This window comes from Pseudonaja textilis, chromosome 1, assembly GCF_049901715.1.
Source record: "Pseudonaja textilis isolate UNSWEBS1 chromosome 1, rPseTex1.2, whole genome shotgun sequence".
NCBI classification, from domain to species: Eukaryota; Metazoa; Chordata; class Lepidosauria; order Squamata; family Elapidae; genus Pseudonaja; species Pseudonaja textilis.
In genome coordinates, this window is record NC_141990.1 from 282,415,914 (window position 1) to 282,428,695 (window position 12,782).

At 34.5% G+C, this 12,782-nt stretch overlaps 1 protein-coding gene across 8 annotated transcripts in view; it reads right to left on the minus strand.

Annotated features, from left to right (window-relative positions):
• Nucleotides 1-12,782, minus strand: part of RALGAPA1 (Ral GTPase activating protein catalytic subunit alpha 1) — a 126,264-nt gene that overhangs the window by 99,689 nt on the left and 13,793 nt on the right. For all 8 annotated transcript variants that reach the window (XR_015741081.1, XM_026711188.2, XM_026711162.2 and 5 more), the window contains exons 6-15: nucleotides 12,350-12,527; nucleotides 11,033-11,148; nucleotides 10,111-10,249; nucleotides 8,541-8,749; nucleotides 8,018-8,257; nucleotides 6,267-6,458; nucleotides 5,135-5,272; nucleotides 2,763-2,911; nucleotides 2,389-2,518; nucleotides 1,341-1,578 (exon numbers count right to left, since the gene is read on the minus strand). Coding sequence is in view for 7 of the 8 variants with exons in the window: in XM_026711188.2 (XP_026566973.1) it covers nucleotides 1,341-1,578; nucleotides 2,389-2,518; nucleotides 2,763-2,911; nucleotides 5,135-5,272; nucleotides 6,267-6,458; nucleotides 8,018-8,257; nucleotides 8,541-8,749; nucleotides 10,111-10,249; nucleotides 11,033-11,148; nucleotides 12,350-12,527 (1,729 nt within the window). In the remaining variant the exon portion in view is untranslated. The remainder of the gene's footprint in view (nucleotides 1-1,340; nucleotides 1,579-2,388; nucleotides 2,519-2,762; nucleotides 2,912-5,134; nucleotides 5,273-6,266; nucleotides 6,459-8,017; nucleotides 8,258-8,540; nucleotides 8,750-10,110; nucleotides 10,250-11,032; nucleotides 11,149-12,349; nucleotides 12,528-12,782) is intronic.

The window sequence follows — 12,782 nt, forward strand, 5'->3', positions numbered from 1 at the left end:
TATGTTGTCAAGTGAAACATTTGTTAAGTGAGCTTTGTCCCATTTTACGACCTTTTTGCCACAGTTGTTAAATGAATCACTATAACTGTAAAGTTAATCACACGGTTGCTAAGTGAAGCTGGATTCCCCGTTGACTTTGCTTGTCAGAAGTTTACAAAAGGGGATCACATGACCCTAGGACACTGCAGCCATCATAGTCAGCTGCCAAGTGTCTAAATTTTGATCACTTGACCATGGGGATGCCGTAACAGTTGTAAATATGAAAAATGATCAAGTGTCACTTTTCCGAAACCATTTTAACCCTAAACAGTCACTAAATGAACTATTGTAATGGAACTATTGTAAATGAACTATTGTAAATGAACTATTGTAAGTCGAGGACTAACTGTACTTTCTCACAGTGTATGTAATCCAAAACTTCAGTTGAAGATTCTGTTCATTCCTGGTTATAGTATGCAATAGCAAAGAACAGGGGAAGGGGTGGGGGGACACCAACTCAAGCATCTCAGTCTGGCCTGTGGAGTAGCAACTGAGACACTTGTTTACGTGGCTATACAGAACTCAGAGGTCTTAACAGTGTATTTCCTGCTTAAGAAAACATTCCACGGCGAAGTGTAATCCTCTTTTTCATGTTTTGATTACTTTCCATAGCAACTAAGAGTGCTTATACACGAGCAGATTCAATTTCTTCATAAAACTGTACATTGTGTAAAAATTATGGCTTTGATTTAAACGAGGATTTCACTCTCTTAAAGCCAGACTAGAACCTGAAATACTACTTCCTCTTGCTGTTTCAACTCTGTATGCTGATCTCTTGCTGTTCCCAGAAGAATGGGAACATGCCCTGACTTATTTTATTTTTAAAAAGTAGATTACAGAATGATGAAACTGCATATATTTTATCTAGACAGTTGCCACCCTAATGGCATTCCAGAAGGCCTTACAGATCTGGCTGCAATCCCAGATCTTAGGGTAGGGTGGATTGTTAGATGTGTTTGTCATATTTTGAAGTTAGTGGTCTAGATCTGCCATTTTGTTCACTTCCCTTATGGTATTTTTTATTGATCTTATTGTATTTATTTTTATATTGTGAACTGCCAAGATTTGGTTTGGAGTGGGGCAGAGTAAAAGTTGAATCACAGAAATAATTTTTTTATATAAATGAATAAAGGAACATACAATACAGTATCTATTATTATATTTATTTTATATTACTAACAGATTGCATAAAAAGAAGTGTTTCTTTAAAGGAGTACCATATTCTGTAGCTCTGGACTCATTTCTTTTGGGATCACAACTTTTCAACTTTAACTAAATCACAACTGAATTATGTCACTTACCTTTGCCCTTATGCTTTTTTTGTTTCTGCTCACTTAATTTGTCGAGTGGTAGATCACTGAGGTCCAAGCTGTAGAGGTTTCTAGCCAATACTTTTGTCAGAGTTTCCATGGTCAATGACCACTCTGTGGCCAACTCTTCCCAATATGTCAGTGATGACAATACTGCTAAAAGGTCATCCCAAAGTTCTCGGGAAATGTACACATTTAAATTTGCTTTGATCCAAGCTACAATAAGAGTCTACAAAAAGACATATAAAAGGATGAAATACATATTTTTTAGAATGGAAATCATTCATTTTTATTAAAATTATGAAAGCTGCATAGTTAATTAGCTGTGAAAAAATGTTTTGATGTGAGTTGATAATATAGCTTCAGTGTGTTTAATCTTTTATCTCTTTGCATATCTCTCTCTTCATCCTACATCCTAAAATGTCGCTGACATCTTTCTGTACTAAGTTTTCCTTCTTTTAAGACTTAGAGAGAGCTTGGGAAGGATTCCATGGGTGAGAATTTTCAAGGAGAAAACAACTCAAGCTTGGGAAATTTTGAAAAGTGAGATTATAAAAGCCCAGTCTAGCACAATACCAATGAAGAAGAAAAATAACAGCTTTAAAAAGAAACCAGCATGGCTGCCTAAAGAACTCTCTGACAAATTGAAAGACAATGTGTCTAAGTCTAAGTAATTCTATTTGTTTTAAATGTGCATTAATGACAAAACACACAGCCCCTCATATGAAGGACACATGTCACCAGCAATTGTTTAATTTGATGTTGATGTCCATGTGGCTTACTTTTAGCTCCATTACAGATAGTTAACTATTTTTATGTAAAGGAATCAGAAGAAATATTTAAAGATGAATACATTTCATCTGGTATTACTGTTATTTCTAAATAAAAATATTTATCACTGAGCATTCAGACAATAAGATAAACTGCTCTGAAAACAAACATAAGAATGTAAATAATGATTTCATAAAGGAGACAAATGAATGAAAGACCTCTACTATAATATTTAAAATAAGTAAAATATTAAATTGTGTTAATTTGCCTGAAAAAGAGGACCAGCAAGTCTTCCTGCCAAAGTTAAATTCTTTCTTCCTTGATACTGTAGAAAAATTTGAGATGGTATTTTCAATACTGATTCTGTTACTCGGAGTAGCACAAGCAGCATCTGTTCCCTGAAAAACAAGATTAGGTAGTATTATTTAAAGTAAAATAATTAACTTTATTACTGAATATGGGGCACTCTCTAGAAAATAAAAACAAACAAAAAATAAAGATATACGGGCTATGAAGTAAATTATCTGCAACTTTTTCAACTTCTAACGATTATTTATTAACAGTATTTTTAGACTGGGGGAGTATTACACTAAGTGGGAGACAAGCATGTACGATATTATTAAAACAGAAATAATACTTTACCAAGTTTTCTTGTCCATTGTCACTTGTACCACCATGTAACGGTAGATATTAAGAATGCGTTTACACATATCTGTATGCTCATCTAACAAACTTTTAATTTCATTTGCTGGCTCAAGAAGAAATATATTTGAGGAATTTGTTATAAAAACCTGTAATTAAAAGAAATAAAAACAATTATACTTAAGAAGTCAGCTAAGTATTACCACACTGATTACAATGAGGAAACCAATTCATCTGGATTAACTGAATAAAATCTAATTGAGCATTGTTTAAGGAGTAAAAAGACACTTCCAAAAGAAATATCAAACAGAATTTTTCAAACTTAGAATGGTTGTCTGAAACACAGAGAGTGAATATGTGCCGATATTTTGGTAGACATATTGCCAGATCTCAAACTCAGTATGTTAACAGATATCACATTTTCATTAAGTCACCAGGGTTCAAAGATATAGAATGTTCACAACCAATTGCTAGCCACTATATAGATAACAGATGATAACTTTTCTGTCTATTTAAATTGTTTTGACGTTTATTTGTACTGTTTCCTTAATAGGTATGGGGAAACAATTGTTAAATTGTACCAGGTTACTGATACTCTACATGTCTATTTTATGATTTGGCCCTTGTTTTTTAATTCTGCATTCTATGCTATACCAAATTGTCCAATATAGCTGTCCTAATGCTGGGAATTTATTTATATACTCCCTTGGTTCTCAGTTTTGGGAGTTTATTCTTATTACAGGGCAGTGCTTGTCTTAGTGCAAGTCTGTTCATAGTAATAAGGCTAACAGGTGTTTTTAAATCAATTTGCAAATATAGGCTGCCGTGCTTGAAAAAATTATCTTTGCATTTAAAAAGTGTCAGGAAGAACACAATTTCTTAGGTACATATTTCTCATTTGAAAGTAAAACTGGCATTCTTGTTGTTGAGGTAATTCCCCGTTAGGGGAATGAGCACATACAGGGAGACGTATTTGAGAGGAGTGTTTGAATAATACACACACAGAACACAGATACACTGTACAGTAAATGTAGGTTTTTACTTCCAGAAATGTTAAGCAAAGTCCAAAATAGGCAGTCCAAAGTCATTCACAGGTAAATCAGTCAGTTTTTCAATCCAGGGATAATTCAATAACAAAGTCCAGTGTCAAAAAAAACAGTTCAGTATCAGACTTACATCAAATCCAGAAATATCAGTCGATTAGGAAAAATGGAGCAACGGCAATACTTTCCAACAGAAGGAAACAGATACACTCACACTCTCTTCTGAGACTCAGACTAAGACAAACCAGGTTTCTGGCTCCATCTTATGGCCGTTTGAGAAACCACACCTAATTATAGTTTTGCATTTTCTTAAAGATGCAGTTTTAAAATGTCTATCCTGGTTTATATATTTCTAACCCAAATACCTGTTAAGTGACTTGTATTCCTAACACTTGTGCTGCTATGATATTTTTAATAAATATTATTAAATTGGTCTTAGGGAGACAAATTCCTTAGATGGATAATTTCTATTACAAATTGATGAAGAAGTCTGACATTTTTATTTTATTCATTGTTCCAAATCTTACTCCTATATTTTGGGAGGTTCTGATAGTTTTGTCATCCTTCCAATTATACTTTATATATAAATAACATCTTTATGCTATTCATAATCCTTCATCTGGTTGTTCTGATTTTCTTCTTGCTTTTTTTTTTCCTATTAAAGGCATTATAAAGGTAAACACATACGTTCTAGTTTTTTCTGGCTCTAGGGGGTGGCGCTAATCTGTTACAAAGCCAAAGAGCCAGCACTGTCCAGTGGCTGGTTTGACTAAATGCTGAATGTGCACAGAACGTTGTTACCTTCCCACCAAATTGGTCTCTATTTTTCTACTTGCATTTTTGCATGCTTTCGAACTACTAGATTGGCAGAAGCTGGGACAAGTAACGGGAGTTCATTTTGTTACGCGGTGCTAGGGATTCGAACTGCCGACCTTTCTGATCCACAAACTCAGCATCTTAGCCACTGAGCCACCGCGTCTCTAAAGGCATTATACAAGTGGTAAATATTTTGGTTTGCAAGCTGTATTATGTACTTGGTCAGCACTATTGATTAATGATCTCATATAATATTTTTAGCAGGGGAAATGTTCCAATGCCATACTGAAGTAACAGTCTGTATGTGTTGCCTTCTTAAAACTTTGTGCTTTAGTTTAGGTGTTCATCATAATCACATCTCATCAGAACATGCAAGAACAACAAAACAAAATAAACATTTTAATTCTAGTGTAAACTGCATCCATTTATATTCAGGAAAGATTTTTGAAAAAGGCACAACAAAAGAACACTGGAAAATATTATATAGGAAATAAAAAAGAAATAGGAGCTTACTTGTAGTACTGCTTGTATTCCAGCTCGTATACCTTGTTCCAGGTTGTCCAATTCAGATGTTTTATAGGGAACTTCCTGATAACAACCGTTTCTTGTCCAGTTTGAATTTCGAATAGGACAGGAACTACCTGTACTTTCCTAAAACAGAGGTAATTATTTCTTTCCAAATATCCACAGAAATACACAGATGCATACAGAGTTTAAATTTTCTTGCTGTTCTGAATTCTCTTTGATTAGCAGTGGCCAAAAAATTAGGAAATTATTTCTTGTCTCTTAACATTATCAGAATTCAGTAAAAGTAACAACATAACAACTGTCAGCTTCTTTTAATGAAATCTTCAGATAAATAGCTGGGTTACATCTGCAACCAACAATACTTTTGTTGTAGAACAGTAATTATAATCTAATTATCACTGTACTTTTTGTATCACATTTCTCTTTGACCTCACTGTTTATACTCTATCCCATATAGACTGTACAAATATATTTGCAATTAAGAGCAGGACCTCATACCATTAAAGAAACAAACTGCATTTTTCAATTTTACTTTATCACAATAAACTCTATTGTTTCTTCTAGGAGAAAATTCCTCCATTGCTACTACCATCATCAAACTTCAATAATGTACTGCTATTATAAACCACAGTGTGATATCTAATTACAGAGAATCATGAAAATCTCAAGGCCAATCATATGTAAACAGAATTTAAGATCCCTGGAGACTAATTTGCACCTTCCCCTCTTCTTGAAGAACTGGGTTTTATTTAAAAACAGCTATTATCAATTCTGGGACTTACAAAATATGGAGGAAAGATAATCCATGAACATAATATTTTAGTTTAAAACATTTTCCAAGTGCCCAAATACATAGTAGTTCTTTCTCACTTAATCTTCAAATGAGCTTGTTAAGTGTAAAAACTGCATTATACATATTAATCTTATATTTTGTTTTTTCTTTCTTTCTAGGAACAAGTTACACTAGGTAATTTAAGCTTGGTTTTCACAATTTTTAATATACAGTATTTACATATTATATATGTTTTATATATTTACTTATATCTACAATGTATGAAGATGCTGTAACATAAACATGGAAAAAGAGAAACCAAAGAATGATTTCTGATGTTTTTACCTCCTCTCTTTCTTTTCCTTTCTCTGATGAATTATGTTCTGCAATGTTTTCATCACTGTCTATGTTCAAAGATGTAACAATTTCTTCTGGTTCTTTCATAAATAATGGTTTTTCCTCCTGTTGGATCCATTCTTGATATACTTTAACCACTTTCCTCATCGCTGCTGCTTCGCATATTGGCAATAAAAATGCCTAATTAAGGAGAAAAGACTCATAAGGTAAATTATGGAACAAACTCCCTATTACAGTTAAAGGAGTCTTAGGTTTAAATTTAAGGTGTTCTGTTTAAAAGCCACTGAATTCTTTCAGTGATAGCAGCATACTGAAGATGTCATTTTCATTAGAAATTCAAAAGTCACTTGATTTGTTTTTGAAAGAAAACAAAAGAGCAAAGAAAAACAAAAATCAAAAACTGCCACCTGGTTTTGCAATTTATTATTTATGCCTTAGAAAAGCAGAACTCAGAGGCATCTGAAGGGGGAATAATGAAACCAGCAACATAATGCTGGTGAAAATACCATTGCTTGATCCCACTTGACTGGACAATTCCCATACAGTTTCCCATCTTCCCCTTTTTAGGGAGGGTGGTGGGAAAAGTGTTTGTTGGCACCTTCAGAGGGTTCTGGATGAAACAGATTATCTGGACTTCTTCTAGTCAGGATTCAAGTCCGGTTATGGGACAGAAACAGTATTGGTCACACTTACGGTTGATCGCTGGTGAGAGAATAGTGGTAGTGCAACCATCCTTGCTTTTGTTGACATCTTAGCAGACATAATATCCTTCTGGCTGCCTACAGGATTTGCTGTGGAAAGCACAGTCTTCCATTGGTTTGGCTCCCTTCTCCAAGGCCAGTTCCAATAAGTGTTAATAAGGAATGAGAGATCCAACCCTTGGCTGCTCTTTTCAGGCAGGCTGCAGAGCTCTCTCCACTCCTTTTTAACTTTTATATGAAGCTGCTGGGTGAGACCATCCACCACCATGGATTGAAGTATCAGTATGCTGATGATATTCAATTCTCTGTCTCCATTCTCGTGGTTCAAGTAATGCTGCTACCCTATTGAGGTGCTTGGAGGCTGGGGGGCTGAATGGGGGACAAGAGGCTTTGGCTTAACCCTGGCAAGACTGAATGAATTTGAGTGCATAGAACTGTCATCCTTATTCAATGATCGGGGATAGTGGTTCCCAAAGTGGGTGGTACAGCCCCTTGGGGGGCGGTGGGATGCCTTAGGGGGGTGCTAAGAGGCAAGGGAGCAGGCAGGTGGGCGTTGAGGTGGCAGGGTCGTGTTCAAGGTGCTGGGCGGCCCTGCAGGTTCACCCATTGACTAGTACCGCTCTGGAGCCGGCGCCTCCAATGCGGAAGTGGTGGCATGCCCACCATCACATGACCAGCAAGCCACACCCACCCAGTCACGTGACCAGCAAGTCACACCCTCAAATTAGGCCACGCCCACAGAAATTTGAATCCCACCCCTGGGGGGGGGCACAGAGGATGAGTTTGTAGCACCAAGGGGGCGGTGGACTGAAAAAGTTTGGGAACCACTGATCTGGGATGTCTACAGCTTTAAAATTTTGTGCTGTTATGTTTAATGTATTCAATTCAGGTGAGATTTTGCCTCTGACCATCTATTAATTATGGGTATAAATGACATCAATCTACATTTGTGAATCTTATGTAAAACACAGAACAGATTTTATGATAAACATTGATCCAAACATAAATACTTTTCAGAAAGAAAGGATTTTTTTTTACCTGACGAAATATTTCTGTGAGAAAGTTAACATTACTCCTTTTAGAAGAAAAAACTTTTCGGACTATTTCAATGTCTGTAAGATGTTCCTCATCAATACTGCAAAGGCTGGAGGAACTAGGTTCTCTTTCAGTCAGTGTGCTTGTGTTAGAATGAGACTGTTCAGTTTCTAGATTTCTATCAGATCTATCAGTGGCATCACTTTTGCTGTCTTCTCTGGATGCCAAGGTAGCAGCTGCTCTCTGAAACCAAAAATGAAATGACAAATAACAAGATAAGTCTCTTTTTTTCTTTTTTGGAGAAGTCTGGTAAGGAGAAAGAAGGATATTTTAGCCATTTATTTTCAGTTGCAAAGCTTTGAACCAGTCACTCAGCTTACTCTACGTTACAGACTGCTATGAGGATAAAAGAGAAGGGACCATATTTGTCATCTAGAATTATTTTGAAAAAAAGTGAAAATAAAAATTAAATAAATAGGATCAGCTTTTTCCTATTAAGTTGATCGCATCACTTTTTTGCTTCTACCTGAATATTCTTTGGCACAATTTCCCCTTCCATTCCAGGAATCTGAGGTCCTGCAGGAGGTTTTGGCTCAAGCCAGAAAGACACCAACCATCTGATGACAATAACGCGAGCTTTAAGGAAAGGTTCCTTTGTGCAATATACTGTTTCGTTCGTTTCAGCATCTTTCTTCACAATTATATAATGTGGCTTTGGTCTCATCTGAGGCATATCTACAGTATGGTAAGATGAAAAAGATATCAAGCCAAAGTTAATTTTGGATTGCTATTCACCTAAATATGATCAAAAATGCATAATGGCTAATATTTAAAGGTTTCAATGCAAACATGTCATAATCCTGCAGTAGATAAGGGACTGAGCTAGATGATCTCTAAGAAAAACCTTCCAATCCTTCTATTCTATGAAACACAAATGAATGATTTTATTTATTTATTCAATTTGTATAGCCGCCCATCTCAAAGTGACTCTAATTGTTTTCTTCAAAGCATATAAATGTGTTTAACTGGTCAAGTTTGAATATTGTGAGAAAAATATAATATAAAAGGCTGAAAACTGTGATTGTATACAGGCATTTAAGACTGCGTTCAGATGAAATCAATGACAAATTTCCAAGTAAATATTTTGCATTTCTAATTTAATTTAGTAGTCTTATATTTCCTCAGAATTAAATTCAATGGATCAGAAAGTAATTCCTGTATATGTTTTAAGACAGTGATTAAAATCACAATCCATTTATCATCAGAGATCTACAAAGACAACAGGCTTAATGAAGCAACTGCAAATATTCTAATATTCTATGTATTACTCTATTTTAATTTATTGGGATTACAAAAGCAGTTGAGAGAGAGGAGGGACAGAAGGTACTAGAAAACTAGAGAGCAGAAAAACCAGTCGGATATGCCATGCTAACTGTTGTTGAGGAAAGGATAGAGAAAGGAGTTAATTCTCCAATCTTTCTCTATTTGGGATGGTTAAATTTTGGGAAATCTATTGATTTAATGGACATACAACAATAATCAAATGTGACACCTGCTGTACCGGAAAAAGTGACAACGAATGTTGCACTGATCTAAAGAGAATACTCTATACTCATTAGTAGCCCATGGATTTCTAAGATTACACCAAAAATCTTACTGGGCTATAGTCTGTACCTCTGATGCAATATTGTCAACCAGAGCTTTGCAACTACCCATTCAATGTGCAACCACTTCCCTGAAATGAGTCTCCTTTCTTCTTCTTACAGTAGTAGAAAGCTCTTTCAATTGCATTTAGCAAATACTCTCTCATTAAATTTTAATATTTTTAAAAATAATCACAATCAATTTCTTCAAATATTCTTTGCTGAATATGGAACTTGTGTGCTGTGTCTTTCCTTGTCCATCTGCAGTCTTAAAACCATGGGATAGGTGCCTGTGGTTCTTTATAAGTCAAGCTAATATTGACCTTTAGAATGTGATACTTAATAAAATATTATTTTGCATGAGATACCTGCCACACAAATCAGTAAGGCACTGGTTTTTCATTTCTATTAAAATTAGGAAAATGCTTCTAAAAACACTGAAATAATGCTTACCGAGAACTGGGTTATACAAGCTGTTTTCCTTACACATATTTGGGAAAATATAAGGCAAGTAATATTTCTTAAAATGTGAAAATAAGAATGAAAATCCCCTTTCTTGATTTTCTCTGTTCTTCCATTCCAGACTTTTGACCTACAACAGGAATGTTGGATTATTTATATCTATTTCAGAAGCAGGTATAATGCAATTATATATTTCAAATGTATCATCTATGCTATTAATAGTTATTTTCACTCATTTCCATCTGTTTCCTTCTGCATTTTAGTATCCTATTTTAAGCTGACCAGACTTGTGATTTTATTTCTTCTTAATCTCTGGGTCTTCAGCAAGATATAGTAGTAGCTCTTCAGCGTGATGCATCTTGACTGAATTTTCAATGTGATGGGGTTGAAATTCTGACCTTATTTCATTTTTTCCAGGAATTAAAAAAAACAGAAGGATAACTTCAGGGGCAGGAAAGAGGATTACTACCATAAATTTCCCTGTCAGAGGGATTGTGAAGGTTTAGTTTTATTTTTGTAATATATATTGCTTTGGTTTATAATTGTTTATACAACTTGTAAACTGTTTTGGGGGATACTATTATCCTGAAATCTTAATACCAATGATTGTAAAAAATAAAGATATCCTTCCTCATTTATAAAATTGCTCTTTAAGAAACTATATTTACATAAGTAATATGATTGATTAGTAAATAATTAAATATAAAAATAGTTATTGTATAATTTATATTGTACTGTGCATAATATACATTAAATTTATTAATTTTAAACAAATTTCAATTCCTAATCCTTAAAAGTACTTCTAAATATATGCTCCTTTTATTAGAGAACAAACATATCTGCATTAAACTGAATCTTATCCAATTTGGTTTATGTTGGAAAACCAATCCCTCCCCCAATATAACCAACTTACCTGAATTACTAAGTATTTTAAAAGTGCTTCTAAAAAATAGCTTGTCAGATCATCCTGTCCTTTATCTCCTGACTGTGGAGGGACAAGTGGAGTAATTTCTTCTACAGTCACTTGTGCTGTTCAATAATAAATATTATTAAGTTGGCAAAAGCCTAAAATTGATTTCTATCAGCTTATATACATAATCACACAAATTTATTTAGATACAGCATTATTCAGTTATATGATTTTGACAATTACAAAATGTAATTTTCAGTATATTATAAATCCGTAACAGTTAGGGCAATCCCAGTTTCTCTCAAGTATGCACAGATTACAAACATCAGAAATAGTATGCTTCATAACACTTATTGAGGAACATAAAGAGAAAGCTGTCCTACTTGCTTAGGCTTATTTTATCTAATTAATGTTCTGTCTTTCTGTTCAAATAAGCAGTTAATGTAGCTAAGAGTAATTAAAGTACACAATGCACAGACATTTGATGGGTGACTGTGGGATTGGATTAGAGAGATCTTTCATAATTCAGCATATCTATTCATGCTTGTTTGTTTAATATGTACCTCCATCCTTCCATTCTTGGAATCAATCAAAACCATTAACAACATTCACTTACTCACATACACACTTCAGTTCTAACAGAAGGATGGAGGTACATATTGAAAAAAAATCTATCTATCTATCTATCTATCTATCTATCTATCTATCTATCTATCTATCTATCTATCTATCTATTAAGCCTCAGATAAATGTAATGATTTTGTTGTTAACCAAGCCAACCATAGCATGTCTCCTGACACTGTTCCTAAAAGCAAGAGGTAAGTACAGTCAAGTACAATTCACAACTTGAAAGCAATGTGAAGGCTCTCTCCTGTGCACTTAACAAACTGACCTCTGAAATTCTGAGCATTTATAAGGTGGCATTTGCCTTCTGATGTTAGTTCATGGTCAGGCTTACATCAAAACCAAGTAGCAAACAAATAAAAGTAAACTGTGCAGATCATACAGCACAAACATGAGTCTGGTATTCTGTATAATATGATCCTGTCACTGTTGGCTAGTTGATATTTTGCATTAATTAAAGTTCACATGAAACACATGGAGGTCCTTATTTTTTCTTAAAAGAACCAGAATACTGAGGAGGTTTCAGCCCTCAGAAGGGACAGTACTTTACTTTACATAACGACTGACATACTGCAATAGAGCACCAATTCTGAGGGTGCAACATTATAAAAACTAGGAATTACATGTGTTAGTATGTTTGGGATTATACTATCATCACAAATTTATTTTTTTTGAAAATGCACATTTCATACTTACTTTCTTGTACATTTAGAACAGGGTTTATGAGATTATCTAGTGTCTGAGGACCATATTCAGACTGTGGTGACGGAAATCCAGGAATTAAACAAGAAAACATACACAACTGTTCTTTACTACAATTATTTTGAAGTGCTTGCAACCATAAGAGGAATAGACGGACACCTTCACGACGAATCTTAAATAACGAAATAAAAAAAGTTTAAATTTGACATTTATTTAATAACTTTGAATACTTCAGTAGTATTACTCCAGTGCTAAAATAACAATTAGAGATACTCCCAATACATTAAATGAGACAACTTGAATAAGATTTTCAAAGTTCTTACCAGTGATGGGATTCAATTATTTTTACTATCGGTTCTGTGGACATGGCTTACTTGGTGGGTGTGGCTTGGTGAACATGTGACTGGGTGATCGTGGCTTGGTGATG